The sequence below is a fragment of the Pristiophorus japonicus genome, chromosome 1 (genome assembly GCF_044704955.1).
Source record: "Pristiophorus japonicus isolate sPriJap1 chromosome 1, sPriJap1.hap1, whole genome shotgun sequence".
Classification (NCBI taxonomy): domain Eukaryota; kingdom Metazoa; phylum Chordata; class Chondrichthyes; family Pristiophoridae; genus Pristiophorus; species Pristiophorus japonicus.
Window position 1 is genome coordinate 459,977,705 of NC_091977.1, and position 20,752 is coordinate 459,998,456.

Here is a 20,752-nt window from a genome sequence, read left to right on the forward strand (position 1 = left end):
AGGCCTGAATTTGTCAACTCTCCATCAACCAGGAGGTTATATGTGCATCACTTGCTGTGGTACTGCAATGCATTGAGCCAAACAAAACAAGCCACTGACCCTGTGATTATAGTAATTAATACATATTGGGGTGGATTTTCCGATCTTTTGCACTTTTTTTTCATCCCGGAGCGGCGGCAATGGTGGCGGTGAGGTCTTCAGCACCCCGCGGGGGTTTTCGGGGCCGGTCTTGCGGCGACGCGGAGCAGCACCACCCGGAAGAGCTGCGCTGGTGTGCAACGCACCTGGTTGCGATACAGCGCGCTTTTTTGAGTCCCACCCAACTCTTGTGCCCTGCAGCACGCCCTGCTGTGACCGCCTGTAAATACGGGCAGTCCAACCTTTTCTGACTGCAGAGAGGTAAGTAATGCCATCCTAAGGTAAGTGTGATTGTTTTTGCGATTTATGCTGTGGTGACATGGGCTATGCATTGGGAATGTTTTTGTCAGGTTTTTTTTTCTCCCCAGGCCTCTCTCGAAGCGCTCCTGGGCCAACTCTTTAGCTTGGGATTTTCCCATGCCAGCGCCCTAAAAGAAGTATACAACGCCTTCCTTAGTGCTGTACCCCAGACTCCGGGCCCAACTGCCCAATTTTGATGATTGAGGCGCAAACTGTTCCTGGGCGCAAACTTTACCGCCCTGAAATCATCAAAGCTGAAAATTCAGCCAGTTGGATATAATGATCAATATAAAAACTAATTTGTATTTACTATTCCTGGCAATTAGGGTAAAAGTCCAAACCACTTTTTTCAGCCAAAGAAAACAAATTCAAATACACTTACTTTTGCTCTTTTAAGATACAAAATATCTTCAAGTAGAGTCAGTTCATTAAATGCTCGAACGACTGGTTCCAATTCCATGAGGCATTCTTTGTAAACAAACAAGTTTTAGATTAATGGTTATTCATTCTGTCTTTACATTTTGAAACATTATACTTAATCCATGTCCTCCTTACTGTACACTATTTTAGAACATAGGGCTGAAGTTTCTGCTAGGTTGTGCTGTATTTTTTAATGACCCATTTAAATTTTCAATATCGTTATGGAAGTTTTATTTCATTCAATCATGGGCAGACTGATTGGACCCGTGAAATTCAATTCCTCCCTGCCTCCTTCTTATTTCTGAGGCTGCAAGCCATGCTATACTGTGGCAGGCACCGAAGGTCAGCTATGGACATTTCCTCTTTTCCAGGCCCCTCCAGTCTCATCATCATCATAGGCAGTCCCTCGAAATAGAAGACTTGCTTCCACTCAAAGTGAACAGACCCATACCGGAATTACAGTCTCTGTCACAGGTGGGACAGACAGTGGTTGAAGGAAAGGGTGGGTGGGAAGTCTGGTTTGCCGCACGTTCCTTCCGCTGCCTGCGTTGTTTTCTGCGTGCGCTCGGTGACGAGACTCGAGGTGCTCAGCGCCCTCCCGGATGCTCTTCCTCTACTTAGAGCGGTCTTTGGCCTCCAGTCTAAGACGAGCAGCTCCACATGGTCGGGGATACCACAGGAAGCCTGCTGCAATTAGGCAAATGGAATGGACAGCAGAAGATCCACAAAATTGACTGTTTTGGAAGGTGGGTGGGTACAAAATCTGCTCGGCCCATCATGGCCGCTCTGATCGTCACTGAGTGAAAGGGTCACTGATAGTCATTTTTGTAATACAATTATGGACTGACTCAACTCATTACTGATGGCAGCTGAATGGACATTTACATCTGCCAAAACATGCCAGGTTTCCCAAGGCTTTGTCTCATCACAGGGCTGCAAACCTGCATTTCTTTTAACTTGTAAAAGAACTTCTAGATACTATAGGAGGAGGAAAGTTTGAAAGTACTTCTTGCAATACCATTCTTCATTCATATATGTAACAGTGCATGCCAGGCTGACCAGATAACCACAAGTTCCAATAAAGGAGACTGCATTTCTCATGTAAAAACTTTTGTTAACCATTTAACACACAATGCAATCCATACAAAATAATTTTTGTCACAGGATTTGTTTTACTGCTAGTGCACAAATTATCGATTTCCATAACCTGCTTTAATGACAGAGTGCTCAGGAATTTCTTTACCTGACTGAATTATCTACACGATCAATGATCTTGTGAAGGTTATTTTTTCAAAAAAGTGTCAAAAAAACATGGTTAGAATGTTAAATTTTCAACTGAGTCAAATATAGTTCATACTCACCGTGCAAGAAACATTCAAACATAACACAGCCTTAAATTATTGCATTTTTAAAACATATTTTGATGATGTCAGTTTAGAGGGAGCTGCAGTCATTAAACTGGTTTGACAAGGAGAGGTTAATAAGTCAGCAATGTATGTGATTGCATTCAAGAGAGACATTAACTGCAGGAGGAAGTTGCTTTTTCCTCCCAGAGAGTGAAAGTAATGGGACCGGTGGGGGGGAAGGAGATTTAGATAGCAAGAGAATGAGGAAAATATCAACAATTACTTTGCAGGTGGCAAGATTGGAGAGAGAGTGGCTGTGGCAGGGGAATTAATATGCAGGGCGAGGTTGAGTGAGGAGAGACCAGCAGAGATGTCAGAGGAGAGGAGCTGAAGGGAATTTAGCTGAAAGTTGAAATAGTGAGGATGAATCATGCTTGGTGGAAAGGAGGAGAACACAGTGAGAAAATAACCATGGGGCTTTGGAGGTTAGTGCACAGAAATATTTTATAGGAGAGGTAGAAAGGGTGGACCAGGAATGATATCAAAGGATTAACGAGACCAAGAAATGATCTGGTAATGGAACTGTGCCATTATAGAAACATAGAAAATAGGTGCAGGAGTAGGCCATTCGGCCCTTCGAGCCTGCACCACCATTCAATAAGATCATGGCTGATCATTCATCTCAGTATCTCTTTCCTGCTTTTTCTCCATACCCCTTGATCCCTTTAGCCATAAGGGCCATATCTAACTCCCTCTTGAATATATCCAACAAACTGGCATCAACAACTCTCTGCGGTAGAGAATTCCACAGGTTCACAATTCTCTGAGTGAAGAAGTTTCTCCTCATCTCGTTCCTAAATGGCTTACCCCTAATCCTTAGAATGTGACCCCTGGTTCTGGACTTCCCCAACATCGGGAACATTCTTCCTGCATCCAACCTGTCCAGTCCCGTCAGATTTTATATGTTTCTATGAGATCCCCTCTCATCCTTCTAAACTCCAGTGAATACAGGCCCAGTCGATCCAGTCTCTCCTCATATGTCAGTCCTGCCATCCCGGGAATCAGTCTGCTGAACCTTCTCTGCACTCCTTCAATAGCAAGAACGTCCTTCCTCAGATTAGGAGACCAAGATTGAACACAATATTCCAGGTGAGGCCTCACCAAGGCCTTGTACAACTGCAGTAGGACTTCCCTGCTTCTAGACTCAAATCCCCTAGCTATGAAGGCCAACATGCCACTTGCCTTCTTCACCGCCTGCTGTACCTGCATGCCAACTTTCAATGACTGATGTACCATGACACCCAGGTCTCATTGCACTTCCACTTTTCCCAATCTGCCGCCATTCAGATAATAATCTGCCTTCATGTTTTTGCCACCAAAGTAGATAACCTCACATTTATCCACATTATACTGCATCTGCCATGCATTTGCCCACTCACCTAACCTGTCCAAGTCACCCTGCAGCCTCTTAGCTTCCTCCTCACAGCTCACACCGCCACCCAGCTTCGTGTCGTCTGCAAACTTGGAGATATTACACTTAATTCCTTCATCTAAATCATTGATGTATATTGTAAACAGCTGGGGTCCCAGCACTGAGCCCTGCGGCACCCCACTAGCCATTGCCTGCCATTCTGAAAAGGACCCATTTATCCCAACTCTCTGCTTCCTGTCTGCCAACTAGTTCTCTATCCACGTCAGTACATTACCTCCAATACCATGTGCTTTAATATTGCACAACAATCCCTTGTGTGGGACCTTGTCAAAGCTTTTTGAAAGTCCAACTACACCACATCCACTGGTTCTCCCTTGTTCACTCTACTAGTTACATCCTCGAAAAATTCTAAAAGATTTGTCAAGCACGATTTCCTTTTCATAAATCCATGCTGACTTGGACCGATCCTGCCACTGCTTTCCAAATGCACTGCTATTTCATCTTTAATAATTGATTCCAACATTTTCCCTATGACCGATGTCAGGCTAACCGGTCTATAATTACCCGTTTTCTCTCTCCCTCCTTTTTTAAAAAGTGGTGCTATATAAGCTACCCTCCAGTCCATAGGAACTGATCCAGAGTCGATAGACTGTTGGAAAACGACCACCACTGCATCCACTATTTCTCGGGCACCTTACATAGGGAATGCTGTGGAATTATATAGCTGGGTGTAGTAGTGGGAAAGAGTTACTGCACATGACTCAGGATTATGTCAGACTCAGGATGTCAACAGAGTCATCCAAAATGAGGTCATGGATGGGAAGGGCCTTGCTTGCAAGCCTACCAACATTCTGGAGATTGATAAGATGGGCCATGCGGACAGTGGGCAGGGGATAGGAAAGAGATTAAAAAGATTAATAAAATAAATGGGATATTCACTGGGAGAGGGAGATGAGGCACCTGGGGATCTGATCTGGGAAAAGTAGCTACCCACGCGGCAATAGGAGCATGCTGGGTTTGTGCTGCAGTGCTATGGAAGTCGGTTTTGTTGAAGCGTTTGCTTCCAGTTCCTGCCTGGAAGAAGTTCCAGGCTCCAACCAAGTGACCAGTGTTCCAATTTCAGTAGGAAAGTGAGGAAGGCTGTTTAAAAGCAATACAGTACCAATCCCACTGAGTAATGCGCCATGATTGAATTAGGGAATAATTATTGTAAGTGATGGAGTATCGGTTGGCCGTGGATTAAGGTTCCACAGCAGGAGCCACACACATCCTATGTTGGCACCATTTTACTGCAATCACCCATTGTATAGTTATCCTTTCATTCTATATACTGTTCATCTGTAACAACTTACTAATAAAGGAAGGCCGTTCATTAGGGTCTTGAGACCAGCCACTGATCATTAGCTCTAGCAGTGTTTCGCGGTTGGGGATGTCCAATGGTAAACTCTCCTCACTGGTGTCGGGTCGTGAACCCTGTAGTACACTAAACATGACCTGCACTGGATTTGTAGCATCTGAGAAAAAAAAATAGTAGTAGATGAGAAACTTCAACTACAGTATGAACAAAACTTACTTCATATCAATTAAAATTTGCAACAGTTCAAAAACTTTAACCAAATGAAAACATTATTTAAAATGTAAAAAGTTATACAATGAAGAAATAGACAAGAGATATTCTAAAAAAAGGTACAAAAATCAAAGCTTCCTTATAAATATCCTATGCTCCTACACTCTGGTGGCTGTGCTGACTGGACCAAAGGTATTTCCATTTAAAATGATGAATAATTTCATTTAAGTGACCTAAAAGATAAAAATTATCAAGATACACTATTCAGCAAAACGAAGCATTAAATACTAATCAATTTTCTTGGAAATAATTTGGCCATGCCATAATTCGAGGATTACAATTTTTCCCTATACCACAAAACACAGCCCTTTGTAAGCTGGAACAACATTTTTAGAAGTAGAAAAAGACGCAAGAATATAGCATTTTTCACAATGTCCCAAAGCACTTCACGGCTAATGAGATTGTTTTAAAGTGAAACACTGCTGTAATATAGGGAACTGTGGCAGCAAGATCCCACAAGCAGCATTGAAATAAATGGTCACATAATCTGTTTTGCTAATGTTGGTTGAGGGATAAATGTTGGCCCAAACACCAGAGAAATCCCCTGCTTGTCTTCAAATTGTGTGATGGGATCTTTTATGGGGCAGACCAGGCCTTGACTTAGCATCTCATCTGAAAGACGGCACCTCCAACAGTGCACCACTCCCTCACTCCTTTACTGCACTAAAGTGTCAACCTAGATTATGTGCTCAAGTCTCTGGCATGGCCCTTGAACTCAATCATCTGACTTAGAGGCGAGAGTGCTATCACTGAGCCAAGTCTGAAAATTAAACATATTGAACAAAATGAAATGCGTTATCTGTTAATGGATGGTTCAAATTTATTACATTTATACATCATAAAGTCAACACAAGATCTGAAATCAGAACCAGGTAGAACTTACCTTCAAATGGCTGTTTTCTTGAAAGGACTTCCCACATTATTATTGCATAGCTATGAAGGGAACACAGTATATTTAGGCACATTTATAAACTGGTAACTAACAACCACAAATGATATTTAACATAATCATTTAGGTAGCAAGTTGCTCTGCACAAGTTCTGCCTGAAACAACTTAAAACACTCAATTACAGTGGAATATTCCTGCAAATAAATACCTTCAGAAATGCTTTGATTCTTGGAAAATGTTTAAATATTTCAAATGTGCTGAATTATGTTAACAGAGAACATGCACACAGCAAATTCCAGTAACTTAAACAGTAAGTTCACAAGTTCTGAGTGAAGAGGAAATTTCCAGTTATAAAAGTTAAGGGGGCTGAAATTGAGCCCCACCCCAATCGGGGCACACCTACCATTTTGAAAAGTTTTTCTCTGCCCCAATCAATGGTTACCGGAGAAATTCACCACTTTGAATTTTTTGGAGGTCGGGTGGTGTTCCAGGCAGCTGGGAGGTGGAAGTGCCCTTTGCAGTGGCTGCCCCGACCAGTCATCAGCGATCGTTTTTTTTCCTCTTTGTCTCCAATGGCAGCTAGTCATTATTCCGCCATTCACACTCTAACTAGACTAACCTTTTTCTAACTTCTGTCGTTAACATTTCAATTCGGCCCATCATCCCTTTTGTCTTTAATCTTTCCTGCCTTCCACCCTATCACAGACCTTCCCTTTTGTTCTGTCTTCCCCTTCCCCCTTCAGTTCTTTTCGAACATTCGCCAGTTCTGATGAAGGTTCATCAAACTGAAACGTTTACTCTGTTTTTCTCTCCACAGATGCTGCCTGAACGCTGCGATATCCAGCATTTTCTGTTTTTATTTCAGGCTCCAGCATCCACAGTATTTTGCTTTTGTGTTGCAATCCCCTGTAACTTGCTGCTTCCCCTCGGGGGTTGGATAGGAATTTCCCATAGATTTTTTTTGCCTCTCTAAAGAGGTTGTGTAGATGGTGAACGTGGTTGCATCATATGTGGATGGGATGGGCTTAATAGGACTTTTCTCTTCGTCCTTCTTATACAATACATGATCTTAATTGCACTCGGTTCAATAACATCTACTTCTGCCAGTGCAGTTCCCACTAACAATAGGAGACACAAAGGCCCCTGATATTTATCGGGAGGGGGGGGCACGCGTGAGTTTGCAGCTGGAAAACCCAAAAATGCCGGAATCATGGAGGTCCTGCCGAATTTAATGGCAGGACCTAGCTAGCATTTTTTTTACTCAGTTTCCTGCCCTAGATTGAAAGGCTGGCCAGCTGCCAGATGGGAAAGAGAGTGGTATGAGAAGGGAGGGAGAGATCACGGGAAGGGAGAGATGGAGGAAGTTGGCCGGCCGATTGCAGGGAGGGAGGGAGAGATTTGGGAGTGAATGTCAGCTGATCATAGGGAAGGATTGCGGCAGAAGATTTGTTTGAGGGGCTGAGGGAAGCGCGGCTGCTTCTCCTCGGCAACAAGCAGTGCTGGTAAAGCACTTACCTGCTGGATCTGTCAGCTCCCGCCTCATTTTAGCTGTGGGGTTTTCCAAGCCCTGGGAAACCCAGCCTGCAGCCGTTAACTTAAATTGTTCCCAAAATCGGAGGAACAGAGCCTCATTAGCATATTATAATTACAGACACACCTCTCAAGAATGGGTTACTCGGACGCGCCCAAACCTGCCACAGGTAAACCGGATGTAGATCGGTTTGTGACGAGTTAGGGGTCAGGATTCACATATTTACCGATTTTAACCCCCCCCCACCCCACCCCAAAACTCTCCCATCTGTCTTAGGGAGGTTAAAACTCCCTTCCCGCCCCAAGATGTCTGGATTATGTTCCAGAAGTTGTTAGAAGACATCACTATACTCCCATGGAGCGAGCCGTTGGCTTAGTGGTACAATTTCCATCTCTGATACAGAAGGGACACGGGTTTGAACTCCGTTACAGACAATCCCGGTGAGTGGGGCCCCAAGCTCTGGCTCGGAATTCGGGATTGATATCCAGTGGGATATTCGCGACCGGTGGGTGTGGGTGGCCTCCTCGCATCATATGGGTCATGGGAGCCTGTTAAACTATCCCATCACATAGGACTAAGTGACACTGCGCTCAATTTTACCAGGTGTGAGGGGAAGCAGGAGCAGAATGGTGCACGTGAATCCAGTAGCAGCGGAACCCCCAGAGATGTCATGGAGTGGAGGCCTTGACGATCTTATTGGCAGGTTCTCATTTAAATAAAACTTCCAGGAGTCCCAACTGACACTTGGCCAGATTCACAACCTAGCTGGTGGGCAGGAGTGAGAATTTGACCGCAGCCAGGGACCCCAGGAACAGTCCTCGGCAGTCAGTGGAAAGAGGGGTTCCAGGGTGAGTGTGGTTGGCGATTGGAGAGAGCTGGGGATTCTCTCACGATCGGGAGGAGACTTGGGCTGGGAAGGCCCAAGGACTTTTTGAGCAGCCAGGGGGAGCACTCTGTGGAAGCGAAAGTCCGTATTACCCAAATACCTCACTGATTTGCTTTTGTGCAGAGTTCTACACGTTGGATTAAAAGTTGAAGCAGCTTTATGATGGGCATGGGTTGTAAGTTGGGTATGAGATCAAAGCAGAGTATGTCGCCACAGGAAAGAAGATGCTAGAAGGTGTGAGAGTCATTCAGCCGTAATCGATTGTGTCAATTTGGTCACCTGTGTGTTATAGTAATAAAATACATGGCTAGAGTCGAGTGCAGCAATAAAGCAATTTCAGGAGGTTGAGTGGCTGGTTTACATTGTCATTCTGTTAGTATTTGTATGTACCTTTGATGTACCATGATTTATTGATAGTATGCATGGAGTATAGAGATCAAAGGCAAAATTAGTATAAGAGTTGTAAGGAAACACTGCATGCACCGGTTTTGAGAGGTGTATGTCTCAGTAACTTTCATACTGTTTTTTGTGTAGTATGAAGTTTAAATAAAAACCTGATTCTGCCATTACTATAACTGAGTGTGTGTGTGTAATCTGACGTTTAAAGCAACAAAGTGAAAAAGAGCAACATATTCTGTCCCTCTTTGCCCATAAAGGAGTTCAAAGAGAAAGACATTTTGAAGACTTCAAGCCATGGTTCTGTTGCCTGTTGGACTACTTTCTTGTTCTTTTTGTTTTGTTACTTTAAATGTCAGATTACACAAACACACACTCAGTTGTAATAATGCAGGATTACGTCTTTATTGAAACCACTTACTATTCACAACCAATATGAATGCAAAAGTATTTTCATACTACACAAAACCAGTATGAGAGCTGCTGAGACACACACTTCACAAAACCAATGTGAGCACAAGTTGCTCGAGACAGACATTGTCTGATTCCAGTGTGCGCTGCTAAACAGTGTTCCCTTACATTTCTTATATTGAATTTTACCTTTGTTCATTACATTACATGCATACTGCCAATAAATCATGGTATCTCCAAGATATGTACAAATGCCAACAGAATAATAAACTAAACAACCATTGACTCATCTCCTCTAATTGTTTTATTGCTGCAATAAAACTCTCTGCTCCCTAAACAGAGTCATCAGGTTGTCACATTCAGATATGACTGAATGACTCTTACACCTTCTACTATTTTCTTTCCTTACTTTAAAATCCTCTAAGCCAATTTACAACCCATGTTCAGCAGAAAGCGGTTTTAACTTTTAACTCATTGTGTGCTGGTCTCACAGACTGCGCAGAAAGAATAGCGAGGTACCCAAGTATTGTGAGCCCTGTTCCCACACTGCCAAGCAGCAAACAGTTCGGGATTCCTCCTAACTTAACATTAATATTGTGTCACACCGCCGACAAAGTCAATGGGTCACAACTTTTACATGTGAAGTACGTCCCTGCCTGCTTTTACCAGGATCTTCATCGATGGCCTGAATGTGGCAGGTTGGAGGTGAGATTTGATTTAAGATTTTAACCCATTGCCTGACCTTTCCTTACACAACGCTGAGGGGGGGTTAAAATTGCGGCTATTGTCTCTTTGACAATTACATACAAGGTGGATGCAGAGAGAATGTTTCCATTGATGGGGGAGGCTAGAACTCATATCATAGGGCGGTCCCTCGAAACGAGGATGACTTGCTTCCACGCCAAAAAAAAAGGATGAGTTCACTGCTGTTTCGAAAGAAGAACCCGAACTACATCCTCAAAGGTGGAAGATGCCCGTGCGTGGATTTTTTTTTAAATGTGTGGTGGCCGTTGCACACCAGCCACCACATGGGCTTGACAGAGCTAGGTCTTGGTCCAGTGGCAAGGGCGGTCTATAAACTAATTATCACTGCATCTCCCCAAGACTACTTAGTTGCCAACGTTTCCTTGCTTGAGTAGGACAGCCAAAGGAATGAGAAAACTTACATTTTTTATTATGCTTTCCTCATCAGGATATTCAAAAGCACTTCACAAACAATGAATTGTTTTTGAAGTGTAGTCACTTATGTAGGCAAGTGTAACAGCAAACGCGCGCACAAAAAAAAAATAGTATTTGCATTTATCTTAACCTATTTAAGGATTTTTGATCAGATTTTCCTTGTGGAAAGGATTTGGGAATTGTGTTAAAGTGTTATGTTTTGAAACAAAGTAAATTTGCACAGGTTTTAAAAAAAAACATCCACAGGCTACAGGTGTTGAAGATGTGGATTAAAGCCAGATGAGCTTGTTTATTTCAAACTGATACAATGTGTCTATTTTCTGATCCTAACCTCATTAGCCAGGATCACAGGGAACATTAAGCAATTCTTTATCTTATCTCATCTCAGATTTCAACAAATTTTCACAACCTACAATCACCGTATCCAAGTTTCTTTGGGCATGCAGTCTACTTCTGTAGGCACCAGACTATTAAGACTGGCCTGTGACAGTGTGTTTTCGTCTCTTCCCTGAGCTCAAACCGCTTCTGGAAGTGACCAGCACCACTGTACTCGAGAATATCCAAGGCACACCTGAAATTTTTAACACTGGGTTTCCCACATTTGAATTTTTATTACATTCAGACATGGTTGCATACATTTTAACAAATACACATTGCTCAAAAGCAAAATTTGAACTAGTATTGGGCTTCGTTGTTTTATTGTACAACTTCGATATCAAAAAAACTTTACAAACTATCCTTATCTATATTAGAACTAGAGGGCATGATAGAATAAGGGGCCGCCCATTTAAAACTGAGATGAGGAGAAATTTCTACTCTCAGAGGATTGTGAATCTGTGGAATTTGCTGCCTCAGAGAGCTGTGGAGGCTGGGACATTGAATAAATTTAAGACAGAAATAGACAGTGTCTTAAATGATAAGGGGATAAGGGGTTATGGGGAGTGGGCAGGGAAGTGGAGCCGAGTCCATGATCGGACCAGCCATGATCTTATTGAATGGCAGAGCAGGCTCGAGGGGCCGTATGACTTACTCCTGTTCCTATTTCTTTTGTTCTTATAAACATAAAGATCCGAAGGAAAGAAGAATAGCAGATAATATTTACCTTCCAAAGGCACACCATGTGCCAGCAGACACTTTACAAGAAAATAAATGGTTCAGAGCACAGAATATGGGGATATTAAAACAATAGTTAGACACTACATTGCAAAAATTGGCTAATATTAGGCGAGTCTGGCAAAATATACTTTTTTGATATGGGGACAGAAAGGGAGCCAATTGCCAAATGTCATAATCTCTTGAATGAGCGTGCACATAACGATGGGAAACTATTCAAAACAATCATTTTCTGTTCTGTAAAGTGTTAAGAAACCATCCAATTTTACCTGTACATGTCATGTTTTACATCTGCACGCTTTGCTTTGTTAGGCTCATACTGCTCTGGAGCCATGTAGATAATTGTCCCTCCTGCTGTTGGTGATTTAAGACCTGATGATTTACTCATAGTCAAGCGACGCCATTTTGAGAGTCCAAAGTCTGCAATCTAAGCAAACAGTAAAAATCCACTGCTGAATTCAGCTAAACAAATACCTGTACATTAAAACTTTAATGACAAAATAAATCAATCTTCTGTTTGAACAGAAGGAAATCACATTGTTACTTCGTGACTTTAGAGCGCAGGCACAGCAGAATGTCTGAATTTCTTAAAAGGAATCTGAAAGAATTAAAAAAAGCTATTTGATTGAATTTAAAAAAAAAAACATTAATTTATTCATTCATGGGATGTAGGCTTTGCTGGCAAAGCCAGTATTTATTCCCCATCCCTAATTTCCCTTGTGAATATGATAGTGAGCCGCATTCTTGAACCGCTGCAGTCTATGAGGTGAAGATACTCCCACAGTGCTGTTAATGAGTGAGTTCCAAGGTTTTAACCCAGCAACGATGAAGGAACGCCGATATATTTCCAAGTCAGGATGGTTTGTGACTTGGAGGGGAACTTGCAGGTGATGGTGTTCCCATGAGCCTGCTGCCCTTGTCCTTCTAGGTAATAGAGGTCACGGGTTTGGGAGGTGCTGTTGAAGAAGCTTTGGAGAGTTGCTGCAGTACACCTTGTGGATGGTATGCACTGCAGCCACGGTGCGCCAGTGATGGAGGGAGTTAACAGTGTAAGGTGATGGATGGGGTGCCAATCAAGTGGGCTGCTTTGTCCTGGATGGCGTCAAGCTTCTTGAGTGTTGTTGGAGCTACACTCATCCAGGCAAGTGGAGAGTATTCCATCACATTCCTGACTTGTGCCTTGTAGATGGCAGAAAGGCTTTGGGGAGTCAGGAGGTGAGACACTTGTCGCAAAATACCCAGCCTCTGACCTGCTCTTGTAGCCACAGTATTTATGTGGCTGGTGCAGTTAAGTTTCTGGTCAACTATGACCCCCAGGATGTTGATAGTTGGGGATTTGGCGACGGTAATCACGTTGAGTGCAAAGAGGCGATGGTTAGACTCGCCTGTTGGAGATAGTCACTGCCTGGCACTTGTGTGGCACGAATGTTACTTGCCACTTATCAACTCAAGTCTGAATGTTGTCCAGGTCTTGCTGAATGCGGGCACGGACTGCTTCATTATCTAAAGAGTGGCGAATGGAACTGAACACTGTACAATCATCAGCGCATATCCCCATTGGTGAACTTAAGATGGAGGGAAGGTCATTGATAAAGTAGCTGAAGATGAATGGGCTTAAAGCAATGCCCAGAGGAACTCCTGCAGCAATGTCCTGGAGCAGAGATGATTGGTCTCCAACAACCACAATCACCTTCCTTTGTGCTAGATATGACACCGGATAGATTTCCGTTGAGTCCAAGAGCGAGAGAGTCCGTGAGTCTGTGAGTTCGGGAGAGTCCGAGTTCAGGAGGTTGGCAAGTAGGTGGGCCCCGAGGTTGGTGGGCCCAGAGGTCGGCGGGTCGGGAGTTTGGAGGCCAGGAGGTCAGTGAGGTGAGTTGGTAAGTAGCTCTCTCTTTTCTCGATTTCTTTTTAAGTAGGTCAGGAGTTCGGAGGCCGAGAGGTCGGGAGTTCGGAGGTCGGAAGTTCGGAGGTCGAGAGGCCACAGAGGTCGGTGAGTTCGGGAGGTCAGAGGTTGGTGAAGTGAGTTGGTGAGTAGCTCCCTTTTCTCTATTTCTTTTTAAGTAGATTTTTAAACTAGATAAGGCTAACTAGAGGGATGGCAGTGCAGCTCAGTCCCGTGGAGTGCACATCCTGTGGCATGTGGGAAGTCCTGGATGCTTCACACAGTCTCGACAACCTTGTGTGCAGGAGGTGTCTCCAGTTTCAACTGCTGGAGCTCTGCGTTTTATAGCTGGAACAGCGGGTGGAGTCAATAGGTGCATCCACGAGGCTGAAAACTACGTGGATTGCACATTTCAAGAGGTGGTTACCTCACAGCTTAAAGACGTGCAGGTGGAGGGGAAGTGGGTGACCACCAGACGTAGTAAGTGTGATAGGCAGGTAGTGCAGAAGTCCCCCCGTGAGTCCATCTCATTTTCAAACCAATATTCAATTCTGAGTATCGGTGAGGACGATAGTGCCTCTGGGGAGTGCAGCCAGAGCCAATTCCGAGGCACCGCGGGTGGCTCAGCTGCACAGGGGGGAGGGACGAAGAACAAAAGAGCCCTAGTGATAGGAGATTGTATAGTTAGGGGAACAGACAGGTGTTTCTGTGGCTGTAGACGTGACTCCCGAATGGTTTTGTGCCTCCCCGGTGCCAGGGTCAACATTGTCACAGAGCGGATGCAGGGCATCCTGGGGGCGGGATGGGTCCATATCGGCACCAACGACACAGGTAAAATGAGGGATGAGGTCCTACAGCAATAATTTAGGGAGCTAGGAAGAAAATTAAAGGGTAGGACCTCAAAAGGTAGTAATCTCCGGGTTACTACCGGTGCCATGTTCTAATGAATATAAAAATAGGATAGAGAGGATGAACACATGGCTGCAAAATTGGTGTAGGAGGAAGGGCTTTAAATTCTTGAGGCATTGGGACTGCTTCTGGGGGAGATGGGACTTGTAAAAATCGGACTGGTTGCACCTCAACAGTGCCGGGATCAATATCCTCACGGGAAGTTTTGCTAGTGCTGTTGGGGAGAGTTTAAACTAGCTTGGCAGGGGGAAGGAAACTGGAGAACGAATTCAAAAGGGAAGGAAGTAAAGCAGAAGTTGGATAGCAAGAAACTAGAAAGCGAATCTGTAAGACAGAGGAAACAGGGCTTAGTATGTAGTAAGTAAGGAGGTCTTCCTGTGCTGAATGGTATAGACTTTAATGCAAGGAGTATCGCGAATAAGGCGGATTAGCTAACAGCACAGGTAGACACTTGGGAGTATGACATTATAGCCATTACAGAAACATGGCTGAAAGAGGGGCAAGTTTGGCAGATAAATATTCGTTGCTACAGGATTTTTAGAAAAGATAGAGAGGGGGGTAAAAAGGGGGGGGGGGTGTTGCAGTACTGATTAAAGAAACTATTACAGCGGTGAGGAGGGATGGTATGTTCGAGAGATCATCAACTGATGCCATATGGGTCGAATTGAAAAATAAAAAAAGGGGCGATCACACTGCTGGGAGTGTATTATAGACCCGCTAACAGTGGGAGGGAGATAGAGGAGCAAATATGGAGGTAAATTGCTGTGAAGTCTAAAAAATATAGGGTAGTAATAGGGTAGTAATAGTAGGGGATTTTAACTATCCAAATATTGATTGGGACAAATTTAGTGTGAAGGGTATAGAGGGTGTGGAATTCTTGAAATGCATTCAAGAGAACATTTTGAATCAGTATGTAGCAAGCCCAACACGAGAGGGGGCGGTCTTGGATTTAGTTTTGGGGAATGAAGCTGGGCAGGTTGAAGGTGCCACACAAAAGGTTACTGCAGAAGATAGAGGTACGCGGAGTCAGAGGAAATGTATTAGCCAGCCAATTCTCTATCCATGCTAACAGAAAGCAGAGAGTCGGGATAAGTGGGTCCTTTTCGGGTTGGAAATCGGTGGTTAGTGGTGTGCCACAGGGATCGGTGCTGGGACCACAACTGTTTACAATATACATAGATGACCTGGAAGAGGGGACAGAGTGTAGTGTAACAAAATTTGCAGATGACACTAAAATTAGTGGGAAAGCAGGTTGTGTAGAGGACACAGAGAGGCTGCAAAGAGATTTGGATAGGTTAAGCGAATGGGCGAAGGTTTGGCAGATGGAATACAATGTCGGAAAGTGTGAGGTCATCCACCTTGGGAAAAAAAAAAACAGTAAAAGAGAATATTATTTGGATGGGGAGAAATTACAACATGCTGAGGTGCAGAGGGACCTGGGGGTCCTTGTGCATGAATCCCAAAAAGTTAGTTTGCAGGTGCAGCAGGTAATCAGGAAGGCGAATGGAATGTTGGCCTTCATTGCGAGAGGGATGGAGTACAAAAGCAGGGAGGTCCTGCTGCAACTGTATAAGGTATTGGTAAGGCCGCACTTGAAGTACTGGGTGCAGTTTTGGTCACCTTACTTAAGGAAGGATATACTGGCTTTGGAGGGGGTACAGAGTCGATTCACTAGGCTGATTCCATAGATGAGGGGGTTACCTTATGATGATAGATTGAGTAGACTGGGTCTTTACTCGTTGGAGTTCAGAAGGATGAGGGGTGATCTTATAGAAACATTTAAAATCATGAAAGGGATAGACAAGATAGAGGCAGAGAGGTTGTTTCACTGGTAGGGGAGACTAGAACTAGGGGGCACAGCCTCAAAATACGGGGGAGCCAATTTAAAACCGAGCTGAGAAGGAATTTCTTTTTCTAGAGGGTTGTGAATCTGTGGAATTCTCTGCCCAAGGCTAGCTCATTGAATGTATTCAAGTCACAGATAGATAGATTTTTAACCAATAAGGGAATTAAGGGTTACGGGGAGAAGGCGGGTCAGTGGAGCTGAGTCCACGGCCAGATCAGCCATGATCCTATTGAATGGCGGAGCAGGCTCGAGGGGTTAGATGGCCTCCTCCTGTTCCTAATTCTTATGTAAGGGGTATTAGTGGGGGAGCATTTGGGTACCAGTGAGCATAATTCAGTCAGATTCAAGTTGGTTATGGATAAGGACAAGAATAGGCCTGGAATAAAAGTTCTGAATTGGGGAAAAGCTAATTTTGCTAAGTTAAGGAGTGATTTGGCCATAGTGGACTGGAAACAGCTACTTGTGGGTAAATCGGTATCGGAACAGTGGGAGGCGTTCAAGGAGGAGATCCGGAAGGTTCAGCCCAGAAAAAGGCTGGGAAAAATAATTCTAGAGCCACCTGGATGTCCAGGGACTTACAAGGGAGGATTAAAGAAAAAAAGGGACGCTTATGTCACATATCAACGGCTAAATATTTTAGAATCTTTTTGAGGAATATTGAAAGTTAAGAGGTAAAATTAAAAAGGATATTAGGAATGCTAAGAGAGCACGAGAAATTTTTGGCCAGTCAAATTAAGGAAAACCCTAAAATGTTCTATAAATATATTAAGAGTAAGAGGGTAACTAAGGAAAGGGTAGGGCCTATTAGAGATCATGAGGGTAATACTTGTGTGGAGGCGGAAGATGTTGGTAGGGTTCGTAACGAACACTTTGCATTTGTTTTCACAAAGGAAAGAGGTAATGCAGATACTGCTATAGGAGGAAGAGTGTGATATTCTGGATGAAATAAATATAGAGAGAAAGTATTAAGGGGTTTAGCAGCTTTGAAAGCAGATAATTCCCCAGGCCCGGATTAAATGCATCCCAGGCTGTTGAGTGCAGTAAAAGACGAAATAGCAGAGGCCTTGACCATCATTTTCTAGTCCTCTTTGGATATGGGCATGGTGCCAGAGGATTGGAGGACTGTTAATGTAGTACTCTTGTTTAAGAAGGGAAAAAGTGATAGGCCAAGTAATTACAGGCCTATCAGCCTAACCTCAGTAGTGGGAAAATTGAAAACAATCCTGAAAGACAGGATAAATCTGCATTTGGATAGGCAAGGATTAACTAGGGACAGTCAGCATGGATTTGTTAAGGGAAGATCGTGTTTGACTAACCTGATTGAATTTTTTTTGAGGAGCTAACCAAGAGGATCGATGAGGGTAGAGCATACGATGTAGTGTATATGGACTTTAGCAAGGCTTTTGATAAGGTCCCACACGGTAGACCGGTCATGAAGGTTAAAGCCCATGGGATACAGGGCAAAGTGTCAAGTTGGATCCAAAATTGGCTTGGAGGTAGGAAGCATTGGGCAATGATCGATGGATGCTTTTGTGACTGGAAGGATGTTTCCAGTGGGGTTCCGCAGGGCTCAGCACTGGGTCCCTTGCTTTTTGTGGTATATATCAACGATTTAGATTTGAATATAGGGAGTATGATTAAGAAGTTTACAGACAACACTAAAATTGGCTGTGTGGTTGATAATGAAGAGGAAAGTCATGGGCTGCAGGAGGATATCAATCTACTGGTCAGATGAGCAAAACAGTGGCAAATGGAATTTAATTCAGAGAAGTGAGGGGTGATGCACTTTGGGAGGGCTAATAAGGAAAAGGTATACACATTAAGCGGTAACCCACTGAATAGCTTAGATGAACAAAGTGCTGGTCCACAGATCCCTGAAAGTAGGAGGCCAGGTAGATAAGGTTGTTAAGAAGGCATACGGAATGCTTGCTTTTATCAGCCAAGGCACGGAAGATAAGAACAGGAAGGTTATGCTTAAATTGTATAAAACTTTGGTTAGGCTACAGCTGGAGTACTGCGTGCAGTTCTGGTCGCAGTATTATAGGAAAGACGTGATTGCACTAGAGAGAGTGCAGAGGAGATTTACTAGGATGCTGCCTGGAATAGAGACTCTTAGTTATGAGGACAGATTGGATCGGCTGGGTTTGTTCTCAATGGAACAAATGAGGGTGAGAGGAGGCCTCAACGAGGTGTACAAAATATTGAGGGGCCTGGACATAGTGGACAATAAGGATCTATTTCCACTGGTGGAGGGGTCTATTACGAGGGAGCATAGTTTTAAGATGGTTGGTGGAAGATTTAGATGGGAATTGAGGGGGGGCTTCTTTACGCAGAGGGTTGCGGGGATCTGGAACTCGCTGCCTGGAAGAGTGGTGGATGCAGAAACCCTCACCAATTTTAAGAGATGGTTGGATGGGCACTTAAAGTGATGTAACCTGCAGGGTTACGGACCTAGAACTGGTAATTGGGATTAGATTGGATGACCTTTTGTTGGACGGCACAGATATAATGGTAAGTACTGCAGGGAATCGAATATGGCCAAGATGATCTCCTGGACTAGTTTCGATCGCCTGGATGGGGTCGGAGAGGAATTTTCCCAGATTTTTTTCTGCCGAAATTGGCTTGGGTTTATTATCTGGTTTTTGCCTCTCCCAGGAGATCACATGGCTCTAGTTGGGGTGGAGTGTAGATGTTTTTAGTATAAAGGATGTTGTAGTTGTGTGAGGCAGGTTTGTTGGGCTGGGTGCTCTTTGCCTTTCCGTTATTGTTCATAGGTTTATATGTAACCTTTAGGGCTGCTGACCAAGGGCCGTGCGGCTCTGTGTCAGCCGGCGCGGACACGATGGGCCGGAATGGCCTCCTTCTGCGCTGTAAATTTCTATGTTTCTATGATACCCATTGGGCTGGATTTTTGGCTCCCTTGTGCCTCTGGTAGCGCCTTGGATGGGCAGTGAAGGATGTTTTTAGGCAGGCGTTCAGCTTTCACTGTCCGGTCGGCAAATTCGGCTCAGTGCTTGCGGCGGCACAAAGACTTAGTACCCCGCCCTCTAGTTTTAGTGAGAGCATGCTGTCAATCATTGGTGTTGTGCTGCATATCTTGGCCATCTTGAGGGGCCAGGCATTGCCAATGGGGATTGCAGGCCTACCACGGGAGGAGGAGGAGGACGACGACAAAGAGGAACCTGGCGAGGCCACACCATCCACGGTGAAGGCAGCATGGAGATGCTGCCGGACCAAGAGTCGCACGTCACCGAATGGACTGGTTATCCTAAATGGAGGAAACTGAGGGATGGAGCTAATACTGGACAGGTTATGTGCCCCCATAAAGGCACATCTCTGGTGAACTTTAAAATGATACACAAGACACCAATGGCAAAGGATCAAACAGCTATTTTACTGCAACAAAGGAACAAAATCTCCCTCCCACCAAAGGAGAACCATACCGTAGACAACGGTATGTTGCAGGGCACTGAACAACAATGAAGTGCATTAAATCAAAGAAACTATTTATAAGCGTAATCAACAAAAATCAGGGCATCTGCACTGCCTTATCCTGCAATTATTGTGATTTATTTAACGTCACAATTTTCAGCTGGGGCGCAAAAACTTTGATGTGTAACGCTTGATTTTGTGCCCCCGATCATGGAACTAATTTTTTGCCAATTTTGCAGACGAGGGCGCAAACTTTTTCCAGGTGGTATCAGGACCGCCCCATCGCCATTACCGCCTCTAAATCTCAAAAGCCGAAAATCCAGCCCATTGACTTCAATTTTACTAGGGCTCTTTGGTGCCACACTCGGTCAAATGCTGCCTTTGTGTCAAGGGCAGTCACTCTCACCTCACATCTGGAATTCAGCTCTTTTGTCCATGTTTGGAGCAAGGCTGTAATGAGGTCTGGAGTCAAGCGGAACCCAAACTGAGCATCGGCGAGCAGGTTAATGGTGAGTAAATGCCACTTGATAGCACTGTCGATGACACCTTCCATCACTTTGCTGATGATTGAGAGTAGACTGATGGGGTGGTAATGGCCAAATTGGATTTGTCCTCTTTCTGTGCGCAGGACAAACCTGGACAGTTTTCCACTTTATCAGGGATGCCAGTGTTGTAGCTCTACTGGAACAGCTTGGCTAGAGGTATGGCTAGTCCTATTGCTGGCAGCCTTCCAGTACATTTCTCCAATGGATATTCTTCATGTGTATCCCAAGACAGCGAAAGTCAGCCGGTTATTTTAAATCACAGGGGATGGGCACATCACAGCTGACCCTGGTCTTGCCCTCATCCAGTGTGCGATATGTAGATATAGATATACACCTGCAAACTTTCCAGAAGGTGCCACCTGCAACATTCCCGCTAAGCTGTGTGGCGCGGACATTTAGAGTATCCTGAAGAAATAAGAATAATCAGCGAGAATTTTCAGTCCTGATCATAATGGAACAACCCCCGTTGA

The 20,752-nt window shown here is 44.2% G+C and overlaps 1 protein-coding gene across 3 annotated transcripts in view; it reads right to left on the reverse strand.

Moving 5' to 3' along the window:
* ripk2 (receptor-interacting serine-threonine kinase 2) overlaps positions 1-20,752 on the reverse strand; it is a 110,848-nt gene that overhangs the window by 47,015 nt on the left and 43,081 nt on the right. For all 3 annotated transcript variants that reach the window (XM_070893817.1, XM_070893813.1, XM_070893808.1), the window contains exons 4-7: positions 11,938-12,095; positions 6,147-6,196; positions 4,989-5,150; positions 821-906 (exon numbers count right to left, since the gene is read on the reverse strand). In XM_070893817.1, the coding sequence (XP_070749918.1) occupies positions 821-906; positions 4,989-5,150; positions 6,147-6,196; positions 11,938-12,095 (456 nt within the window). The remainder of the gene's footprint in view (positions 1-820; positions 907-4,988; positions 5,151-6,146; positions 6,197-11,937; positions 12,096-20,752) is intronic.